We start from the raw sequence: 24,137 nt of genomic DNA, 5'->3' as shown, positions 1-24,137 counted from the left end.
CAGTAAGGTATGAACAAGAAGTTTAATTTAAGCTATGAATTATTCAATAGAAAAACAGTGAAAATAGGTACTGTTTATGGGTAATGAAAGACAACATGACAGTTCAGGATATGTATAAGCATGGAATTTTTGGGTATCTTTCATGCAATTGGCAAATTCAAATAAGTGGCAATCCTTTCACCTCAAAAGCACCAGTTATGCCAGAATTGTACAATAGTTAGACAAACAAATGATCAAGCATGGATGACTATGTGAAGATGGATATGATGCAACTTCAATATGGTTAACTGACTTGGGTCAATGTCAATTTATTAATATATTTACAGAAAGTCTACGGCATTCACCACTTATTATCATTGCCTACTCAAGTTAATACAAAAAAATTTTCCCCAATAATGATAGCTAATCTATATGCCAAAGTGCCCTTCTGGAGGTTAAAAACACTTTTACTGAAAAGATATGAGGCTCTACCACTTTGCAAAATATGTAAAATGATATCACCAGTACAAAAAACACTCCACCGTGGCAGAAAATTCTTTATACAATTTCGGTATCAAGAACTAAAAACTACTAGTATAAAACTTACACATAATTGGTCTGGACTGAATACAACAGCACAGTCAGGACGATCTTCAAGACAGAAGCAATCATGGTGGGAAAGAACAACACCATCTGATTCTATGAAACGTGCAAACTCATACTGGGCATCGATCGTGAAATCCAGTTTTGGCCTTAGCGATTTATCTAGACCACTTCTTTGCAAGACTGTAAAATAGATCACATATCCATAAGCAGTGTGGCATAAGATGAAGGCTTAAGGAAAATCTGCTATGACCCTATTCCAAGTTGCTAAACTAAACAACATTACACAAAAGATTATTTACAGTAGTAAACTATATACGTAATACTATGTATATCTTTCCTTATCAAAAGATTCACAGAAAACAAGCTATTTTACCAAACAAAATTAATATTTTTCTATTCATATCCTAACACTCATAATGAGCCTATTTCATAGTCATGAAATTGTCCAGGACATGTCAATCCCTCTTAAAAAAAAAAAAAAAAAAAAAAAAAAAACCACAGTCAGCACTCAGCACTTGTGGGCAGGTTGCCAGATGCCAGACAGCCAAGAGTCAGTATTCATGCATTCAAATTTATGAGTTCAGAGAAATAGCAAGGCTTAGAGGAGGAACCATGCATAAAAGTACAAGAGTAATACCACCAACCTAATTCTTAATAAACTAAATGTGAAATGTTTATAGAAGGACATACCTTACATTTCTTTCTTATTTTCATCCCAACCACATTTTTCAAGGAAGAACCTCACCGTTCAGCTTAAAGGCTTTTTCTCTGTTCGTTTTCTTCTCTTGTTTAACCTCTCTCCCTCTTCCATAAATCACATTTAAATGTCCTTGTGTCTTCCCTCACAGATCACTTGTAGAAAAGAAGGCCAAGCACAAGTACTGTGCCAGGTGCAGAAAACAATTTGTGGCCATTCCAACTCTGATGTTGAGATGCAGGCCATGCATACTTTCACCTGACTGCAAAAAGAATAAATTGGAAATTTCTACTCCCCCCTCAATAGGCCAGGGTAATAACCAGAAGACTGAATAGAAATCCCATCATCGTGGCTTGCCTTGGAGGCAGCCCTTAGGATGTCCTGACCAGTGGAACAAATTGTTCTATTTAGGCCCTCCTCTAGAGCAACTCATGTAGGTCTAGGGAGGAAGTGATCATGAGAGTAAAGTCTGTCAAGCAATAGCAACTAGTGTGATTACAAGGGAATGCACAGCCCAAGACTGCCAATCGGCGAGTTCAGAATGATTGCTAGCTTCAAAATGTAACAACAGAAACCCAGGAAGCAACAGGCAGCAGCCAGCTGTGCAAAAGTGGACGGACTGGTTGTTGTTATAAGACAGAGTGTGGAGACAAGGCACGAAGCCTCTGGCAGGGGACTTGAGGCAGATCCTATTTCCACTCAAGCAGATGGGCACAGTAGATTATCTTTGCTAAACTTCCCATACAAGTAAAGCAAGAAAGGGAACCTAGATTAGAAGGTTTTACTCTGGAAGTGAAGATCTGCTGATCTTACCCTCCTCTACTGAAAGGAATTTTCCCTAAAGAAAGACTTGTGCCAATGTGAGTTGCTAGCTGTATAAAACAAAGTTCTCCCGCAAGTGAGGGGAGGGCCTTCCTGTCCATCAGATACCTGCATATTCTGTAATAACAACCTCATGATGGGAAGTGACCTAGTAGCTCTCTCTCTCTCTCCTCTCTCATCAATCTCTCCTCTCTCCTTTCCTCCTTCTCTCTCTCTCATTAGTTGACTATCCCTCTTGTAACTTGATAATAAATTTATGGTGCCTTTAGTCTTCCACAGACATTCCCTGTGGTACAGTTTTGTAATTCTGACGGACCTAGTCTGGAAATATCTTGAAAAAAAAGATTACATACAACAAATTATATATTAATATATCTTTACTGACAAGAATAGTAACAGACATTTCTGAAAACTAAACTTATGAATGAAATTAATATACCTTAAAAACTAATCTCAAACATGAGAAAACATTTACCAAGTCTTTACTATTATTTCCGAGAAGAGCCGTTGTTAGGCTCAGAGGTCTGGCTAAAAATCCTTATAATAATAATTTACTATTATTTGTTTGGCATTGTAAAAGAAAATGATTAAAGGATAAACTATGTATACCATAAGTGAAAATATTGTAAATTACACTTTGACATCCCCAAGCTCTCTTGATAGGTCTTCTCGTAGTAGAAGGAATTCCTGAAGACTAGAGGTTCTCTGAGTTTATGAAGACCTGCCCCTTACCTTGACCTTTACAGACCTTACATCTTGTTCAGGGTTGGCCCCAGGTCCCTCAGTGTGAGGCACCTCTTAATGTCTACCAGACGAGTTTTGCCTAGTACGATCTTCCTGTATATTTTGCATCTTCCAATCTTGGATGGTCCTGGGATGCAGTTTAGCATATTTGTCGGCTTAGTCCTTAATTCTTAACCCATCTACGCGTCACCAGTCCCTGATATATTCCCTCAGATGAGCTGGCAACGCATTGAATAGTACCGCTGCATTATCGTGCTGGTGGCGTAGTGGATTAATGTCCTGTGGTGCTTTCCTTATTTTTGCCTGGTAGAAGTTTTGGGCACTATTAATCTACGCCTCTTGCTTGCTTGCTTTCCTGATTATTTCTTTTTAGTTCGCCATGATATTTTCTTTTTCTGCTATTCCTTCTATCTTGTTGTTCCATGCACTCCTGAATTATCATGTAGCGTTCTCCTCTCCTTTCTAGACTATATAATTTTAATTTTAGAATTGTAGTCTTTCCCAGTAGTCTAAGGTCCTTAACTTCTTCTATTCTTAGCTGTAAAGGACCTCCTTTGTACACTCTCCTAATTTTGTGCAATATCCTTTTGATAAGTGTGGGTACCATGATCATATTGGCAATATTCAAGTGGACTACGAACGATGATGTTTTATAAAGCCATAATCATGTGTTTCAGCTTTTCTTGTTTTGAAGTGCCGTAACAAAACATTCCCTATTTTTGCTTTACATTTTGCCAACAGAGGTTGCTATTTGATCATTGCCATAACCATGTTCCTATTCATCATCACAAACCAAGGTCTTTAACTGCTTCCTTATTTGTGATGGTCTCATTTAGTTAGGTCCCTTATATGGCCATATAGCTTTCTTTCACTTGTCTCCATAATTTATTGATTGCAAATTTTAGCAGAGTTAAATACCATCCTATTTACCTCTGCCCAAAATCATATACTTTGTTTAATGGTCCTCCTTTGTAGAAGCCGTTCCTAGCTTCAATCACAAGTAATTTCTCTACTTATTCTTGGGTTTCATCGCTGCGAAACTACCTCACTATACCCGAATCCTTAACATTATTGTCTATTGTTCTTCAATCATAATAACAAAACAGTATTGCAGCTAACACCGTACCTTGCTTGGCACACCCGGATTATTACCATTGGCTTCATCCGATTTCCTCGTCGTTTTGCAATTAACATCAGTTTTCTGTTTTTTGTTGTGTAAAAAATTCTTTTAACCATCTTCCCTACTTTATCCACGATATTGTGTTTTCTAATTTTTCTTCGCCAATAAATATTTATGGTCTATCTTTAATCAAAAGCTTTTTGCAAAGTCCGAATAAACCACATCTGTTTCAGTTTCCATTTCCGGCCTTTTTCCATATTTTTGAATAAATGTTTTTTCACGTGGACTAACAGTTGGGTTTGGGTTTGGTACTTTTTTCCGTTTACCGAAACCATGTTGTCCGTTTATGTTAAACAAATTATTTTTTTATTAAATGTTTCATAATATTTTTCCTTCATTAACCTTCCCTTTCATACACCTTTCATAATAGGTTTGATGTTAGAAGCTCACCAGGCCTATAATTACTTGCGCCTCTAGTCTTGATCCACCCCGTTTTGAAAGTAGGGGGTAATATATGGCTAATTTTGTGCTCATCATATATCTTGCCTGTCATCTATCACTTTGGGTCTTAATAATATTGCAAAAGTGGCTTTGCGATAGTAATGAACTACTTTCTTTAACAAAATAGCAGGAAATTCCATCAGAGGCCCTGCAGGCAGGCTACCATTTTTTAATTTCATTAATAGCCTGCACAAATATCAGCCTTCATTCAATAGCTATGTTCAGAGCTAAATATTCACTATTTTCATTCCCTTACTTCTATATCCATTATCTTCATTATCTATTTTCTAGGGGTTGAATTCTCTCTTATAGCGTTTTCTGCCAGTATGTTTGCAAAGTTTTCCTTTTTTTTCATTCGTTAATCTTCCCTTCAATTCTCAGAGGGCCTATTTCTAAATTCTTCTTTTATTCATCTTCTTTCGGCATATGAAGTAAATAGTTTTTGGGGTTTTTGCTTGATAATTTAATAGGTTTTTTTCTTCCAAGAATCCCGTTTTTTTTCATTTTCTTTTGATTGTAATAATCTTTTGTTCTGCATTTTTCTTTTCTATCTTACTTTTTAGCTTCTATAACTTTTCCATGCATTTTTTTTTTCTGTTTTGGACAAAGACCTTTTTTTTTCCACTTTCCCTGATTTTCTGGGAAACAAGATCCTTCTGTCTCATTGGTATGCTGAAGATGTTTTTAATGACTGTTTACTTTTCCTTCTTCATATAATATTTTTTTCCACTATTATCTCCAATATTTTATATAATATCTCCAAAGTATTTTAACCCTTATGGTTACAATCACTGTTACGAAAATGTTATCCACCAATCTTTGTTTTAATTTCTTCATTAAGTTTCTGACCAGTTTATTATTTTTTAACTGTAGAAGTTTGTAATTTTTTTTTCCATATCCTTTCCCACTTTTTATTTTCATTTTCTTGCTTTATTTCTCTATTTTCTTTTCCACTTGCTTTGGAATGAACTTGTTTGAAATTCTTGACAATTATGGGTCTGGAAATCTAAATACCTACTACTATTAACTACGCGCATTATAAACTATTATTTCTTTTAAACAATTTAACATAAAATTCATCTCGTTTTCACGAAAATACTAGGTCTAAAGTATTTTCCTTTTCGTTGTTTGGCTAGGTGATTTTATTTGTTTGAATGTTTGTATTCTAGTAGCAATATCTAATAGCTTTTTTCAAATTGGCCATCTTTATTTCTTCTGCACTACTATTACTCTCTTTTTTGTTTTTAGATTGGTATAGGAAGTACAAACCACAATCTCCTATTCGTTTCTTTCCAAGTTCTAACGAAAGGAAAGTTGAAGTCACCCAGATAGGAGAATAGTCCAGGGGTCCCCTTGATGATTTCTACATAAAAAATATTTCATCCAATTTTTTCAATTTATTAAGTCAAACTCTTTAGTATTATGGAGGTCTATATATTACTATGTTCAATCAAGTTTTTCAGAATTCAAATTCTAAACCGCTATTAGTTTCACCATTCTGAGTTTACTATATTTGCTCAAAGATATAGTTTTTCCTTGTTTTTTGTCTTTCCCATAGTAATTTGCCGGTTTCCCCCTTGATTACCTATTTTTTTCTCGAATCTGATCTATAAGTTTGGGAACCCTTTATTTATTTGATCATCATTCCCAGTCTTCTTGGGAATAAACCAGGGTTTGCACATTATTATTCATTGTTAATCTATTTTTCTTTTTCATTTTGGGTTAGTTCTTCTAAGTACTCTCCCTATTTTTCTTTTTTGAGGTTACTCGTAACTAAACCCCTGCGCATTCAGTCACTATGATGGTTTGCGTGTTTTCTCCCTTCATTTAATACTGATAGTAAGTAAGGATTTTCCCCATGTCCTCTTTCACCTGTTCTTTGGTTATGTTGGTTTCTTTTGTTTTTTTCATTTCCCAGAATTCTGGACCATTAAAAAATCCAACTTTTCCATAATATTTGATCTTCCGTTCATCATATTTAATTAATTTTTGTCTGAATCTGATCTGCAATTTTCTTCCATTTTCCCCTTCGCCATTATCCTTGCAATATCCCTTGCATAATAAATACAGTTTATTATCTCTTGGAGTAAATGAATTTCGGAGCTGATGCTTTTGAAATTTTTTGCTTGACAAGCAAACCCCCTCTGCATATCCTCATTGGGCGGTTTGCTTTTCCCTCTTTTGACCCTGATAGTTCTTTGATTTCTCTCTTTATTTTGTTTCTTTCTTATTTTGGATTTATTATTTACTCTTGTTGGTTTATTTTATTTGATTAATTCATTCAAGGCTACAGGGTGCATATATTTTGCCAACAGCAAGCAACTGATATAAATCCTTAAAGAATCCGAAGCTTAGCCTAAACTTACCATCACACTTGAACAAGGGGACAAAGGGGATCCCTTGAGGAGAGAAACGCAAGTTCTTAGCTAACTGATTAATTCTTAAAGTCTTTTCTTTCCAACCGTTTGTGGTGCCCTCTGTTAACCAGCTTCCATTGTTAACTGAAGGAGGGTGGCTTATTAACCCAAGTACCAACTTTAGTCCATTAAGGAGAGTATTTGTTTTCTTTCAGATCTGCTCAAAAGTGCCCCATTCCTGCAGGAAAAGGGTGAACAATCCTGGTGAGAAGGTGGCCAGGACAAGGGTTTTCTTAGGTCGGGCACCACAAGCCCTGGTAATTCTATCAAATCTCTTCAGGCCCCCTCTTGTTTTCTGGAAACAATAACTACGGGTACAGTCCCCGGGCTACGACCGGTCTCGGCTCACCGACGTTTCCGAGGTTTACAACGCTTTTCAATTATATCATCAGACATTATTTCCAGGATTACGACCGCATGTTTCCAGGGTTACGACGCCTACAAACACTCATCTTGACAGATGAAATATGACACCAAAATGCAAAATAACTTAATATTTGAAGGTTTTTTTAATGAAAAAATGCCATAAGAAAATGCAGTTTACATAGTTTTCATAACACCCAAACACCATTAAAGTAAGGATTTCTTAGGATTTTTTGACGATGTTCCAGCTTACGACGATTGTTTTTCGGCTTACAACACGTCTCAAGAACGGAACCCCCGTCGTAACCAGGGGACTGCCTGTATAGTGGACCCCCGTATTCATGAATGGTGCATACCTGACACCCCTGCAAATAGTTAAAATCTGCAAATAGTTAACACCCCCTCTAAAAATGGTTATAAATGCCTATCTTGAAAGTTCAAACACCAAATGTATGCTTCAAGCATCATCCTCCATCAAATATACCTTAAATTGTTATCCAATTACGTTTATTAAGGTCCCCTTTGGGAAATAAATAAATTATTAACAAATACAATTTCAAAGTCATCTTAAATATCTTACCCTTAAAAATATAAAACATAGCTAATAACAGTAAGCGAGAGAGGAGAGAAGAAAGAGGAGAGGTAGAGGTCAGGGAGAGCAGAGAAGAAGAGAGAGAAGAGGAGCATGTTAGATTACCACTGAATGGGCAAAAATTCGAATCAATAGTTTGACCGATCAAGAGGGCAATACTTTCTACCCTTGTCGTCAATATGTCAAGATACTGGACATATTTGACAGGTTACATCCTCTCCCACTTGCTGGAGGAGACTGGGAAAAAGACTAGGGAAAAAAATTTATCTAGCAAAAATCTTACTAATTCACTATATATTTTCTTTAATAAATCGATACATAATTTGCTGTGCTTAAATTAATATTATATTTAAAAAATTTAGTAACTCATTTATGTATTATATAAAACAAATAAACATCTGTATCTTACATATGCATAAAATTTCTCTCATCTCAGTGAGAAAAAAATTATTATTTTTATCATTTAATCTTATCAAACCTAATATATTAATATTTGAAAACTGGTACTGTAAATCATTATTTTATCATGAAATGTACCCTCTAAAAATGCTTACACTTTCATTCTGAAACACTTGTATATAATTTAAATATACTAATTTCAATAGTATCAGTACTGAGCATTGTATCTATAATGGGTGAGAAAAAAAAAACCTGTTTAACCCTCTTACGCCGGAGCGGTAAATAAAAAAATGACCCCCGTATGCCGGAGGGGTTTGAGAGTGAGCGCGGAAGCGGAAAAAATATTTTTTTTCAAAAAATCACAGCGCGCTTAGTTTTCAAGATTAAGAGTTCATTTTTGGCTCCTTTTTTTGTCATTGCTTGAAGTTTAGTATGCAACCATCAGAAATGAAAAAAAATTATCATTATCATATATAAATAATGCGATATATGATAGCGCAAAAACGAAATTTCATATATAATTGTATTCAAATCCCGCTGTGCGCAAAACGATTAAGGTTAAATAACAAGTTACTTTTTTTTTAGTTGTAATGTGCACTAAATTGCGATCATTTTGGTATGTAACACATTGTAAAACGATAAAAGCAACACAAAGAAAATATTATCACAAAATGATGCATGAATTCGTAGCGCACGGACATAAAAAAATAATTTTTTAAAAAAACTTCACCATAAATCGAAATAATGTTATAGAGACTTGCAATTTGTTTCAAAACGAAGGTAAATGATGGAATATTACGATACTGTAAGAGTTTTAGCTTACAAATGCAGTTTTTGACCATTTCGGACGAGTTAAAGTTGACCAAATGTCGAATTTTTGTTTAAAATTTTGTTTTATATGCAAATATAAAAAAAATGAGAAATGCTACAACCTTCCAATATTTTTTGTTATATTGTGCATGTTTTTGTGCACATTTTCATATATAAAACTCTAGAAAAAGCATAATATGAAAAGGCACAAATATTTGGAGAATGTGACCTACGCATTTCGGAGATTCGCTGCCAAGAATCGGCGCGCGGACGGAATAAAAATATTTTTTTCAAATATTCACCATAAATCGAGATATTGTTCTAGAGACTTGCAATTTGTTTTAAAGTGAAGATAAATGATTGAATATTACTAGACTGTAAGATTTTTATGTTACAAATGCGTTTTTCGACCCTTTCGATTGAGTCAAAGTTGATCGATCGTAGTTTTTTTTGTACTTATCGTACTTTATATGCAATTATTTCAAAATTGAGAAAGGCTACAACCTTCCAATATTTTTAGTTATATTGTGCATGTTTTTGCGCACATTTTCATATATAAAACTTTTAAAAAAGCGTAATATGAAAAGGCTCAAATATTAGGAGAATGTGACCTACGCATTTCGGAGATTTTCGGCCGAGAATCGGCGCGCGGACGGAATAAAAATATTTTTTTCAAATATTCACCATAAATCGAGATATTGTTCTAGAGACTTGCAATTTGTTTTAAAGTGAAGATAAATGATTGAATATTACTAGACTGTAAGATTTTTAAGTTAAAAATGCGTTTTTTGACCATTTCGGTTGAGTCAAAGTTGACTGATCGTAGTTTTTTTCGTACTTATCGTACTTTATATGCAAATATTTCAAAAATGAGAAATGCTACAACCTTCCAATATTTTTAGTTATATTGTGCATGATTTTGCGCACATTTTCATATATAAAACTCTAAAAAAAGCATAATATGAAAAGGCACAAATATTAGGAGAATGTGACCTACGCATTTCAGAGATTTACGGCCGAGAATCGCGCGCGGAGGGAATAAAAAATATTTTTTCAAATATTCACCATAAATCGAGATATTGTTCTAGAGACTTCAATTTGTTTTTAAAGTGAAGATAAATGATTGAATATTTAATAGACTGTAAGTATATTTGCTTACCCAAAAAACCATTATATATATATATATATATATTATATTATATATATATATATATATATATATATATATATATATATATATATATATCATATATATATATCTATATATTTTATATATATATATATGTATATGTAAAATAGATTATATTACAGTTTTCGGATGATACCAATACATAAATAAAAGGAATGCAGGTGACACTTCTCTTTTCACATACAAGGAAATGTCTTATTATTATTTTATCATGCTAGTACGGATATATAAAAAATTGTAATCAATATAAAAATAAATATAAAATAAATGCAGAATACTCACTCGTATCCTGACTCTTCGTTCTATTCTTGTTTTCTCCCTCCTCCATTGAAGAGTCTTGCATTTTTTTCCACTCGACATGACGAGGTACAGGGGAGGAGGGAGACGCACGCCCTTACTGCTGATGGACCCGGAGGCCCCGTGCGCCCTCCGCTGTCGGTTTTAGGGGGAGGGCGCGCTCTCCCAATACGTGACCTTAGTGTTGGTATCTTTTCGCGGTCACACTCCCCCTAGTCCTGCAAAGAGCAACTTTTGCAGAGACGACAGAAGAACCGGGTGGTTTCCCTCCTCCTTCTGCCATTCATATTTGGCACACCCGGCACCCCGTTTCTGCCTTCGCCCTTCTAAGGCCTCCAGTATGTGATCCCTGGCTGCAGCCGACACACAGGGTCACCCTAACCCGACGAGAAGCGGTGATGGCGGGGGCCCGGCAGCAAGAGGGGCGTCGTCAGCAGGGGCGTCGGCAGTCGACCAAAGTTGCCCTCCCCCTATCTGCCCTTTCCGCTGGGGCAGATCTGCAGCTCGGGGCAGGGGGTCAGTTTATGGAAGGCCACTCATCGGGATCGAAGTTGATGAGGGCATTCCCGGCTTCCTCTAAGGAACTAAGTATGGGTCACCTCGGAAAATTGTCACCGCGGTACCCCCACAGTACAGTATGTAGGCATTTTGGAGGGCCAACTGAAGGATGTATTTGAGGAGCTTCTGTGTCCACTTTCTGGTTCTCCTGGCGAAGGGATAATACTGGATGAGCTGATCAAAGAGATCAACTCTCCCCCATGTGCCTGTTGTAGTGCCCAATGACAGTAGGCCGCTCGATATGAAACTCCTCAAACACAACTCGGCCCTGTCGACGTGTCTTCTTCCGCTGTACGATCTCTTCTTGGATGGGTTCATGACTCGTCGTAATCATGGGGATGAGTCGGACACCCTTCCAACAGATGACGAAGACAGCGCCCTTCGTCGCCACTCTGGTCTCTCCTCTTGCCAGGTGTTGTGGATGACTAGCGAACCTCTTGAGGACATTCGGGGCCCCACGCACCACGAAGGGTACCACCCCACTGACGTGCACACCAGCTTCATACAGTTCCTGGGCCAGGGATACCGAGTTATAATAATTATCCATAAACAGGTGATATCCCTAGTTACGGAAACGTCCACAAGACTGAATACAGTGTCACGCAGCGTGGAGAAGACCGCCCCGGAATACTACTGAAAAGGTCCAACGACGTATCCAGTGTTGGCCTCGGTAATAAGAAAGAATTTCACACCATAATTTCTTTCGGCTTCTTGTTGGGGTTTTATACAATTTTATTTTTACTAGACGTCATTTGTAAGGCATCATCCCCCCATCCAAAGACAGGTTCTTTCCAGGAATCATGAGATTTCTACACCGATCACGGATATAATCCAACACTGGGCGTACTAAAATGAGGCGATCACTGTTATTCCGGGGTATTGGCCCCTTCGGTTGAAGGCGTTGAAGTACACCTGTCCAACGCCAGGAAATTATCACGGGACATAACGCCAGGCACATTAGGCATACATAAAAAATAATTCCTCCTCCAATATTGCCTGACGTCGGAAGCAGGTGTCAATACCAAACTTAAATGTTGGAGTCACCCCCAAAAAAAATGCGCCATGTTCATAATGAGGTTTTGCAACCCCGCCAGTAATACGACAAGGTCGTCCTTAGTTCATACTGGCAGTACCGAGCATAGTCCACCGTCTCGTGTACCAGGTATTCCAGCAATTCCCACGTAAGGAAAAGCTGGATGAACCCCAAAACAGTCAGGGGTACTGGTACGGTGAGCCCAGGGGTTGCCGTGAAGGGGTGCGATGTTAGGAGGGGTTGGGGTCCTACCGTTGTCCACCCACGTCACTCTTCCGACGATCGCCGACCCTTCACCTTGGCTGGCGCAACGAGCCGACCTTCTACGTGCCCGTGCGAGCGTTGGCCCATCACCCTCACTTAGGCCTTCACTTTCTGTATCGTCCTCCGCGATAAAACTAGACCCCATATCCCCATCCTCCCCCTCCTCAGATTCCCCCTTGTAAGCACTGAAACCACTGAATTCGAGCTCACTTTCGGGATGTGAGCCTCAAACGGACATTGGGGGCATATAATCATCCTCACTTTCATCGGGCTGATGTCCTCATCACTCGATGACCATCCGCCATCAAAATGAGGACTTGCGACATATTCCCGATCAAGCTCCGATACATATTCATCTATGTCCCTTGGTTGGAGGCCTCCCAAATGCCTACGAATGCCCCTAAGGACGCCCACATGCTTCCTAGGGGTAACCAAAGGCATACGCTGTGTTCCTAAAACACTTTCAGCCCCACGTGGCCACACAGAACGGCCTTGAGGCGCGGGGTCATGCTGGGTGCTTGGCCCCTCGCCAGCATCCAGGTCCAAAACTCGCCTTACACGATCCCTTCCGACGGGTAAAACGCGCCTTTCGTGGTTCACACGTCGTTGAGACATATCTATGAATGTCCTGCAGCAACACAAATGCTCAAAGTCTCGCACAAGTCCAGAAAAACACGCTTTTGACGAAAGATCGCTCTCGGATGATGCGCTACTGATGTTGGCTGGAGCGAGAAGAAGGGATATCGCGCATGCGCACTTGGGTCACGCTTCAAAACAAAACAAGGCCTTGATCCGTGAACTCCCAACATCCCCCAAGGCGCGTGATTCAAAAGTTTTAGGCTGGTAGGCATAAAGTATTTTTCCGCGAATTTAAAAAAAAACTTTTGTATGTCGACGTAAAATATGTCCAGTCGGCACCCGAGACAAAAAAATGTCGACGTAAAATACGTCCAGTCGGCGTAAGAGGGTTAAGAGCTCAGCTGGATGATAGTAATGCTTGTAAAGGAATATTTTCTTTGTGGATTTTTGGTAAACCATATAGGAAACCAAGGTTACAGGCATATAAACATTTATACAGTGGTCCCCCGTATTCGCGGGGGGGATGTGTACCAGATGCCCCCATGAATAGTTAGAACCTGCAAATAGTTGGAACCCCTATAAAAATACTTAAAACCTTCTATTTTGTTGGTTAAAACTCAAGAAAAACCCACTAAAAATTTTTACACCAGTTTTTTTTTAGTAGTTTTATCACAAAAAGATCATTTTATGATGGAGAGAAAAAAAAAAAAAAAAAAAAAAAAAAAAAAAAAAAAAAAAAGAATTTGTGGATATTTCTTATAGAAAAATACCGTGAATATGCAAATTTTCTGCAAATAATGCAGGGAAATGTTCCAGAGAGAAATCCGCGAATGTGTGAGTCCACGAATCCGGAGAACGCGAATACGCGGGGTCCACCGTACTCTTTTTCAGTTAGTATATGCTTGCTTCTCTTTAGATAGTTAAAAAAATGGTTTACCTCATCCTCTAGAAGAAGTAGGATTTTACAATAATCCTTGTGACTTTTTTCAAAATGTGCTAGGTCATTGAGGTTATCTACATAATTTTCTCCAAATAATCACTTCTCTTCCTAATGGTGACACCTTTCCCTTTATCTGGTCCAGAAAAAATGAATTCCTTGTTTTTACTAAAATTCCTGTTTTCATGTTATTTTTATCAAGCAGTGATATACTAATTTCTTTCTTGTATCCATCAGTTACCATAGAAAACAGATCTTTCATGTTAAACACTGCTTTCTGTCAACACAGTTATTGTTGCTTAATGTGTAGGTTGCACTGCCATGGGAAGGGGCCTATTGAGATAGGACACATGCAGATGATGGGAATGCTACAACCACAAAAGAAACACTGCATTGGGGAGTAAAATAGTCAAATGGAATCGGAGGGTTTAGCACCATGGTCACAAACAACTAGGACAGGTAAATCTATTACTGGGGCCTGGAGAATAGCATTTTTGAGAAAGCATGAGGCTAAGTATGCGGCTAAGTATGTATCTTGATGTATTCTGCCATAAAAGAATACAAAAAGTATACAAGTAATTGGTTTTGTAACCTGATTACAAAAAGAAAAAGAAAAAAAAATAACAATTCCCTTTAGGAAAGTTTACCTTTTGTACCATTCTTAAATCTAACAATGATCCTTTGTATGAATAATGATCTAATACAATACTTCTTCTGGAAGATAAAACCTGAATACAGTGGTATATTTTATTTTTCTTTATTTTTAACATTAAATTCAACCTACCTTTCAATTAAGGCTGAAGACAAAACAAGCCCTGATCTAGTATCTGGAAATAAGAACGGCTGTTTCTCATCAACAAGATCGAAGTGGTGAATAATTGTTTCCGTTGCATCATGTACCGCATTCCCCAAAAATAACGGCTGTCAAGAAGTATAAGCAAAATTATCATCTCAAACATTATACTATAATGCAAAAAATTTTGCACTTTCAGAAATTATTATTCTTGATTTAGTATAAGGTATAATGCCAAAATGTTATTGTTAGTATACAATAAGGTTTTGTACATACTTACCTGGCAGATATATACTTAGCTTTACATCTCTGACGTCACGACAGAATTCAAAACTCGCGGCACACGCGACAGGTAGGTCAGGTGATCTACCTTACCCGCCGCTGGGTGGCGGCTGTAAGAACCAATCTCCCTTTCCAGCCAGAATTTTTTCTCTTCCACCTGTCTCCTGAGGGAGCTGGGTAGGGCCATCAATCGTATATATCTGCCAGGTAAGTATGTACAAAACCTTATTGTATACTAACAATAACATTTTTGTACATGAACTTTCCTGTCAGATATATACTTAGCTGATTGCACCCCCTTGGTGGAGAGGGAAAGGAGACAGCAATATTAACATGGAAAAAAGGGGGAAACAACACCTGTTGTAGGATGTAAAATACAACCTTGGTTTGGTTTCTACCTGTTAGGCAGAAGACTTCGTAGTTACTGTCTATTAGTCTGCGTTGCCTGAAGAGCTTCAGCGAGGGCGTGACCTACAGCTGACAGACTCTTTGGGTCTATCAAAGGGATTTGGTATCCGCTTACTTGATAGAATCCGAGCAGGATCTTGTCAAAGGGGATTCGCCCTCTTATATGACAGAACCTAACCACTATCATTGCAAGGAGCTCAAACATAAACTGATCACCTACCCAATCTAATCATTGTTAGACATACGACATGAAAGAGATGCCTACCCGCATGCTCTTTCAAACAACCAAAAAACTTACAACCTAAACAAGGGGGAAAAATATACTACAAAGGATATGTCTCAGCTCCCTGCCCCAGCACCGAATCCGCCGATACGTATGGGCCTAACGCGAAGCACTTTTCATACGTGATTTTGACGTCTCTCAGATAGTGGTTTGCGAAGACTGAGTTGCAACGCCAGAATGTTGCTTTCATAATATTACTCAGGGATATGTTTTTATTGAAAGTTAATGAAGTGGCAATAGCTCTTACCTCATGAGCTTTGACCTTCTGAAGCTTGAATTGACTTTCATCACATGTCGCATGTGCTTCTTTCACCAGGCTTCTGATGAAGAAAGAAAGTGCATTCTTCGAAAGAGCCCTCCTTGGATCTCTTACAGAGCACCAAAGGTTGACATCATTGCCCTTAAGTTTCTTCTTCCTCTGAAGATAAAACTTTAAACTTCATACTGGGCAAAGTGACCTCTCTGCTTCCTCGCCTACTAAGGCAGATAAACCTCGCACTTCAAAACTCCTAGGCCAAGGATTTGAGGGGTTCTCGTTCTTGGCCAAGAACGAAGGCAGGAATGCACAGATCGCTGCATCTCCTTTGAACCCCACTCTCCCTTCTATTGCATGGAGTTCACTAATCCTTTTTGCGGAAGCCAATGCCATGAGAAAAAGTGTCTTCCTCGTGAGGTCTCTAAAAGAGGCAGACTGAGGCGTTCGAAACGGGGACCTTAGGGGACCCTAAAGGGAAACGAGCACTACATACAGATTCCAACTCGGAATCTCTGGCGAAACCTTTTTGGATGTTTCAAAAGATCTTATTAGATCATGAAGGTCTTTGTCTTCTGAAATGTTTAAGTCTCTGTGCCTAAACACTGCAGCCAGCATGCTACGATAACCTTTAATGGTTGATACCGCCAGTCCACTTTTTTCCCTAAGGAAAAGTAAGAAGTCTGCTATTTGGGTTACAGAGGTACTGGAAGAGGAAAAGTGATGGTTCCTACACCACCGTCGAAAGACGTCCCACTTCGATTGGTAGACTGTAAGGGTAGAGGGCCTTCTTGCTGCTGCGATAGCAGTTGCAGCTCTTGCAAAAAAACCAAAACTCGCTATGACCAAACTTTTGACAGTCTGAAGCCAGTCAGACGAGAGCGGGGAGGTTTCTGTGATACCTGTCGAAGTGGGGTTGTCTGAGCAGATCGATCCTCTGTGGTAATGATCTCGGAATGTCTACTAACCATTCCAGTACCTCTGTGAACCATACTTGCGCAGGCCAGAAAGGGGCTATCAGCATCATCCTTGCTGCCATCCGAGTCCCTGCAAACTTCTTTGAGAAGTTTTCTCCCAGTATCTTGAAGGGAGGAAAAGCGTACATGTCTAGGCCCTTCCAATCTATGAGAAAAGCATCTATTGACACTGCCCTCGGGTCCGATATCGGAGAGCAGTAGTTGTCTATCCTCGCATTCTTGGCTGTGGCGAAGAGGTCTAGGTGAGGCCTGCCCCAAAGTCTCCACAGGTCCTGGCAAACATCCTCGTGAAGCGTCCACTCCGCAGGCAGGACTTGATCTTTCCTGCTCAGGAGGTCTGCTCTGACGTTCTTTTCTCCCTGTAAGAACCTGGTAAGGAGACAAATCTTCCTTTCCTCTGTCCACAGCAGAAGTTCTTTTGCTGTCTCGTACAGGGAGAAGGAGTGAGTTCCCCCTTGCTTCCTGATGTATGCCAGAGCAATGGTGTTGTCCGAGTTTATCTGAACTGCCGAAGCTAGGACGTAGGGCTCGAATGCTTTCAAAACTAGCCAAACAGCCATCAGCTCTTTCTTGTTGATGTGACCAGGTCACCTGTTCCTTCTTCCAGGTGCCTGACACTTCTCTTTGACCGAGCGTGCTCCCCAACCTGTTTCCGACGCGTCGGAAAACAACACTTGGTTGGGGTTCGGAATGTGAAGGGACATCCCTTCTGCAAACCTGAGAGGGTTCGCCCACCAAGAGAGGTCCTTCTTGATTTCTCTTGAAATCTTGAAGGAGAACTCTAGGTTTTGAGAACGACACCGCCAGTTCCGATGTAGAAAGAACTGGAGAGGTCTGAGATGCAACCTTCCTAGAGAAAGGAATTGCTCCAACGAGGAGAGAGTCCCCAACAAACTCATCCACTCCCTCGCTGTGCATACATCTTTCTCTAGGAAGGCTTTGACTTTCTCTGACCCTCGGGCTATCCTTTCTGGAGAAGGAAAAGCCCGAAAATCCAGAGAAACCATCCGAATCCCCAGATAGATACGATCTTGACTGGGGATTAACTGAGACTTTTGAAAGTTCATCAAAAGTCCCAGAGAACTCGCCATGAAAAGGGTCTTTCGTAGGTCCTCCAAACATCTTTTCTGTGACTTGGCTCTGATCAGCCAGTCGTCCAAGTAAAGGGACACCCTCACTCCCTCCAAATGTAGCCATCTTGCTACATTTTTCACTAGTCCTGTGAAGACCTGAGGGGCTGTTGAAAGGCCGAAACACAAGGCCCTAAATTGGAATATCCTTCCTCCCATCATGAACCTGAGGTATTTCCTTGAAGAAAGATGGATCGGCACATGGAAGTAAGCACCCTGCCTGAAGATCTAGGGACACCATCCAATCCCCTGGACGAAGAGCCGCCAACACTGAGGATGTCGTCTCCATGGCGAACTTCCTCTTTTCTACAAAGAAATTCAGGGCGCTTACATCCAGAACCGGTCTCCATCCTCCTGAGGCTTTTGGAACTAGAAACAGGCGGTTGTAAAAGCCCGCTGAGCATGGGTCGCTCACTAGCTCTATAGCCTCTTTCTCTAGCATTTGTTCTACTGCCAGAGTAAGAGCGTGGCTCATGATGGGATCCCTGTACCTGGCCACCAACTCCCTCGGAGTCGTCGTCAAAGGTGGTCTTTCTGAAAAGGGAATCAGATATCCTTTCCGGATAATCGAGAGGGACCAGTTGTCCGCTCCTCTCTTTGCCCAGACTTCTGCGAATCTTAGAAGCCTGGCACCTACTGATGTCTGAAGGACTTCTTTCCTACTTCTTCACTCTGGATGAGCGCGAGAAGGATCTTCCTCTCTTGAAGGGTCTATTACCTCTTGAGGTAGAGGCTCTAGAAGGAGGGCCCCCTCAAAAGGGCTCCTGTCTAGCCGGAGTCTCCTTCTTAGTCTTCGTCTGGAAGGTGGTCCTAGGTTTCCGGGCAGACTGAGCGAGCATGTCTTGAGTAGCCTTTTGCGGAAGATGCTCCCGAGATGTCCTGGATTATCTTCTTTGGGAAGAGAAGCGGCGAGAGTTGCGAATAGAGTAGCGAGGCTCTCTGAGCATGAGAGACGGACTTTGTCAGAAAAGAGCAGAAGACCGATCTTTTCTTAAGAACCCCTGCTCCAAACAGGGAGGCTACTTCGCTAGATCCATCTCTCACTGCCTTATCCATGCACGTCAGTACAATGTTGAGATCCTCGGGCGAAATGGAATCCGGGTTCTGAGTCCTTTTAGCCAAAACCCCCAAAGACCAATCAAGGAAGTTGAAGACTTCCAAGACTCTGAACATTCCCTTTAACAGGTGGTCGAGCTCGTTCATAGCCCAGGTTAGTTCTTAGCCGACAAGAGGGCCGAGCGTTCGTGAGGGCATCCCACCAGTGAAGAGAAGTCCGGCTGCAGATGACGGCAGACCCAGGCCTAGGGGTTCTCCCGACTCATACCAGAAGCCTAGTTTGCCCGTCAGCTTAGAAGGAGGGAAAGAAAACACAGTCTTCCCTTTCTCCTCCTTAGAAAGAAGCCAATCACCAAAACCTCTCAAAGCCTTCTTCATTGAGATGGTTGGTTTCATCCTCACACAGGAGGAAGCCTTCATCTTCTTAGATGTCGAGAATAACGAGAGAGGAGAAGGAGGAGCGACGGGAGTAAGAGCGTCTCCAAACTCTTGAAGAAGGAGGTCTGTCAGGATCTTGTAGGACGAGACCGAAGAATCCTTTACCAAGTCCTCTTCTGAAGGTTCTATTTCATCCACCGAAGAACCTTCGGCTTCTTTACGAGAGCAGCTGGACTTCTCTAAAGAAGTGCGCCTATCTAGTGATGAGTGTCCTGGCAGCCGTCTGGCCCTATCGGGGAAGCCAAAGCTTCGGGAGAGCTCCTATTGAATGCGTCCTTCCTACTCCGATGAGTGAGTCCTCTGTGATCCTGTAGTCTGCTCCTAGATACACGGGAGTCCAAAGGGGAGCGCCTGCTAGGAGAGGAGAGCCTACTATGCTCAAGGCGCCTATCAGAATCCATGCGCCTGTCAAAAGGAGAGCGGCTGCCTGGGGAACTGCGCCTAAAATGAGGAGAGCGCCTGCTAGGCTCTTGGCGCCTACCAACAGGAGAGCGAATCCTTGGAGAAGATCGCCTACTAGGAGACAGGCGTCTACCATGATCCAAATACTTAGATCGAGACGCGTGGGTCTCTGCAAAAGCTTGTCTATCAGCAGAGAAATTTCTTTCAGGCTCTTTACGCCTGACCTGAACAGAGCGACTAACAGGTGAAAAGCGCCTATCAGGAGAGAAGCGCCTATCTTCCGCACAGCGCTTGGCAGCGGGAGAGCGGCTACTTGGGGAGTAGCACCTACCAGGCTCTAGGCGCCTGACATAAGGAGAGATCCTGTCTCTGGAAGAGTCCATGTATGAGGAGGCTCTCTTATCCGGAGATTGGAGGTTCTTCAGAAAGGAGCGAGAAGAAGAAGCTGTGCGCTTATCTTTAGACGAGCGCCTACTAGGCACTTGATCCCGTTCTACTGGAGAAATGAAGTCGCCAGGAGATAGCTTCTTGGGCGATTGGCGCCTGGAAGACGACAGGCGTCTGCCGAGGGAAGAGCACCTCATTCCATCCGCTGTTACAGGAGAGAGAGCCGCCTCCGACTGAGAAGGCAAAGCAGGAGAAGGAAGCCTAGACTTCTTGACGGGGAGAGAGACGTCCTTCTTACGACGCGTGCCTCCAGCCAAGGAGCCCGCCAGAGCCGAAATCTGAGCTTGCAGCCCCGCAAGAATCCGAGCTGGAGATCTTGCAAACTCCTCCACAGGGGATGAGGATCGAAGCCTACTCTGAGGCGAGTACTCCTGATCCCTCCTGGGTTTCTTGATATCCACTTCAGGCTCTTCCGGAAAACATTCCGGGCTGGAAGGAAAGGCGCAAGGAGCCTTCCAGGCTCTCTTCAACGGTCGAGATGAATCCGAGGCGCTCCATCCTCTTCTAGGAGAAGGCGATGAAGAAGAGAAGCATTGGCGTAACACCTCCTTCTTGGCGCGAATTAAGGCAGCCTGGGAACGAACATCAGGATCTACCGAGGGGACGCCTGATCGGTGGGGGTTCTCCCTAACCTTCCTGCGGCTGTTGACTTTCCTCCTCCACTGGGACTGGGAGTCTGGAAGAGGTCTAGGCCTGGAAGCATTAAGGAGCCGATCAGACGCACCCTCCACTGCACTGGGGGCACTGCACAAATCACCTTCACTATTACTCTTACCTTGCAACGAACGAATTTTCTTCTCCATGCTAAGGATCGTGGCTCTCATGGTTGCCACTTCCGAAGGCGTATCTTTAGGTTCGATGCAGGGAGCAGGAGCTGAAACGGGAGAAGGATCTAGTGCTACGACGGATGTTTCTACTTCTACCTCGCTAATACGAGACTTACTAGAACTTCTAGACGAGGCTTTCCTCACCCTGTCTTTCTCCAACTTCCTTAAGTAGGAAGAAAGAGACTTCCATTCACCCTCATCCAACTTCTCACATTCATTACACGGGTTAATAAAGGAACATTCTTTACCCCTACATTTCAAGCATACTGTGTGAGGATCTACCGTTGCTTTCGGTAGCCTCACCTTGCATTCATCCATAGAGCACACCCTAAACATAGAAGATTTTTTAACCTCTACATCAGACATCTTGAAATCAAAGAAAAATCCAAACCAATATCCAAAAACAATCCACAAGCACGTATGCCAAGCCAACAAGATCAGGTACTTCACCGAAAGTCAGTCCAAATATATCCAAGGCAACGAGAAACGAATAAAGCTGTCAGGAGGTAACAACCACAGGTGTAGTCGACACCGGCGACAGAAAAATTCTGACTGGAAAGGGAGATTGGTTCTTACAGCTGCCACCCAGCGGCGGGTAAGGTAGATCACCTGACCTACCTGTCGCGTGTGCCGCGAGTTTTGAATTCTGTCGTGACGTCAGAGATGTAAAGCTAAGTATATATCTGACAGGAAAGTTCATGTACAAAAACACAATATTCTACAAAAATATTACAAGCACATGAACAAAAAGTAAAGATTTGTTTTCATAAATATACACCTGTTATCTAATTCTGCCTTAACAACTCATTACACAATATAAATGAATGGTGATTTTCTATCTATAGAGGAGCAAAGCGGTAATTATGCCAAGTACGACTTACCACCTTCATTAATTATGCCAAGTAAGGCTTACCACTTTCATGAGAAAGTTATTTACTGTATATTTCCGTGTATAAGATGACCTTTAAATCCTAAAATTCATCCCTAAAAATTGGGGGTTGTCTTATACTACAATGCTAAAAATCAAACCTTGAATTCTAAGATGTGTATCAGTAGGCTAGCCTTGGCCTCGGTGGTATAGCCTAACCTGAACATTCACATTATGAAATAGACTGGAAGTAAAGGTAATAAAACCATTTTTACCTTATATATCATTGGCATATCTTCATAACAAATAGCTTATTTGAGGAATAATTCTAAATCAATGAAACAAACTTTTAGGTATCTATGCGATCCCAGCTGAGAAAATGTAAACATCGAGTTATGGTTGCTCTAACAGCAACCTTTATCTTTTGGTAGCCTTTTAGAAACTTCAGTAGTAGTGTAATTATGGTAATAAAAACATTTAAGGTAACAATATTTATTTTTCATTAAAAGTTCCTCATACATATCACAAGATTGATCACATTTGCCACCATCATAGGGATTCCAGTCTGGTTCTGGCAAGTCAACATCGGCTTTGTTGTCGATATCATGCACATCATCTTTGGCATCAACAATGGCATTTTTTAAATGATTTTATGACATTTTCAATTTTCACATTCCCATGCTTTTATAAAAAAAAAAATGCAGTGAACATCATGTGAGGCAGCACGCAAAGCTGTTTGTAACTGTTTAGAACAATTCACTCTTATGAACGATAATTGTGCACGATAATCAGCAGTCATTATTGTAATTTTATTAGCGGTTGAAACAAAACAATAGTATCCCTTTTAGGCAGTCAGTAAGAAAAACAGGATATAGAATCTGCTTTGTTAAACACACTTTTGATAGTTTACGAAATGAATGTATCTCTGGGTTAAGTTCCATTCGACAACTGAAGATAGTGATGATATTGGTAAAACATGATCAGCTGATTATTTTAAGACCGTAAACAAAACTAGAATGCAAATTACGCATCACTGCTCTGTTCATATTATTGTAATAATACCATAATACATGCAGTATGATTACAATAAAACAAGTTTTATTAAAATTATCATTATTCTCAATACAACTATTATTCGACTTCTGCAAGTGGATATTTATCAGTGTAACAATCTAACCGAGGCAATGGTCTCTCTCTCTCTCTCTCTCTCTCTCTCTCTCTCTCTCTCTCTCTCTCTCTCTCTCTCTCTCTCTCTCTCTCTCTCTCTCACACAAATGTGGCCCCGGTTTACAAAAAAGGTCCAAGAGAAGCCGGGAAATTATAGACCAATCTGCCTAACATCAGTTGTTTGGAAGATTTTTGAGTCCATAATTGCAAATCAAATTGTGGATCACATAGATAGAAACAACTTATTGTTAAACAGTCAACACGGTTTCAGACAAACAGATCCCTTGCCCTACAAAACCCTCTTGGAGTTTATTCATAACATGCTAGGTATCTACGACAGTAGTAAAGTAATAGATATACTCTACTTAGATTTCCAAAAGGCCTTTGACAAAGTCCCACACAAGACACTGATAACAAAAGTTAGAGCTTTAGGAATTGTAGGAGAAACAGCAGACTGGGTTGAAGACTGGCTAATCTATAGAAAACAGAGTCGTAATAAATGGTAAAGAATCAGAATGGGCAGATGTAACAAACGGAGTTCCCCAGGGTTCTGTCGTTGGCCCTCTCTTCTTTTTTATTTACATTAATGACATCGATGTAGGCTTAACTAGCAGGATAGCCAAATTTGCAGATGACACCAAACTAGGTGTAAATGCAGCAGACCCAGATGAAGGGGAAAGTTTAAGAAATTATCTAGTGGTAAAAATAAAATGGCAGATGCCTTTTAATGTAAATAAGTGTAAAGTGTTACAAATAGGAAAAACAACCCTCATGCCAGCTACATGTTGCTTGGGAATGACATAAATAGTGTAGAACAAGAGGAGGACCTTGGAGTCATTATTACCAAGGACTTAAAATCCAAAAAAATGCATAAAAGCTGAAAAAAAGGCACAGAAACT

At 40.5% G+C, this 24,137-nt stretch overlaps 1 protein-coding gene across 1 annotated transcript in view; it reads right to left on the bottom strand.

Moving 5' to 3' along the window:
• Nucleotides 1-24,137, bottom strand: part of LOC135220799 (beta-1,3-glucosyltransferase-like) — a gene marked incomplete in the record, with an annotated part of 300,385 nt that overhangs the window by 50,227 nt on the left and 226,021 nt on the right. The window contains 3 exon segments of the mRNA XM_064258304.1: nucleotides 587-719; nucleotides 721-765; nucleotides 14,692-14,828. Of these exon segments, the coding sequence (XP_064114374.1) occupies nucleotides 587-719; nucleotides 721-765; nucleotides 14,692-14,828 (315 nt within the window).

The sequence above is a fragment of the Macrobrachium nipponense genome, chromosome 2 (genome assembly GCF_015104395.2).
Source record: "Macrobrachium nipponense isolate FS-2020 chromosome 2, ASM1510439v2, whole genome shotgun sequence".
Lineage (NCBI taxonomy): Eukaryota > Metazoa > Arthropoda > Malacostraca > Decapoda > Palaemonidae > Macrobrachium > Macrobrachium nipponense.
This window is presented reverse-complemented; position numbering and strand designations above follow the sequence as displayed.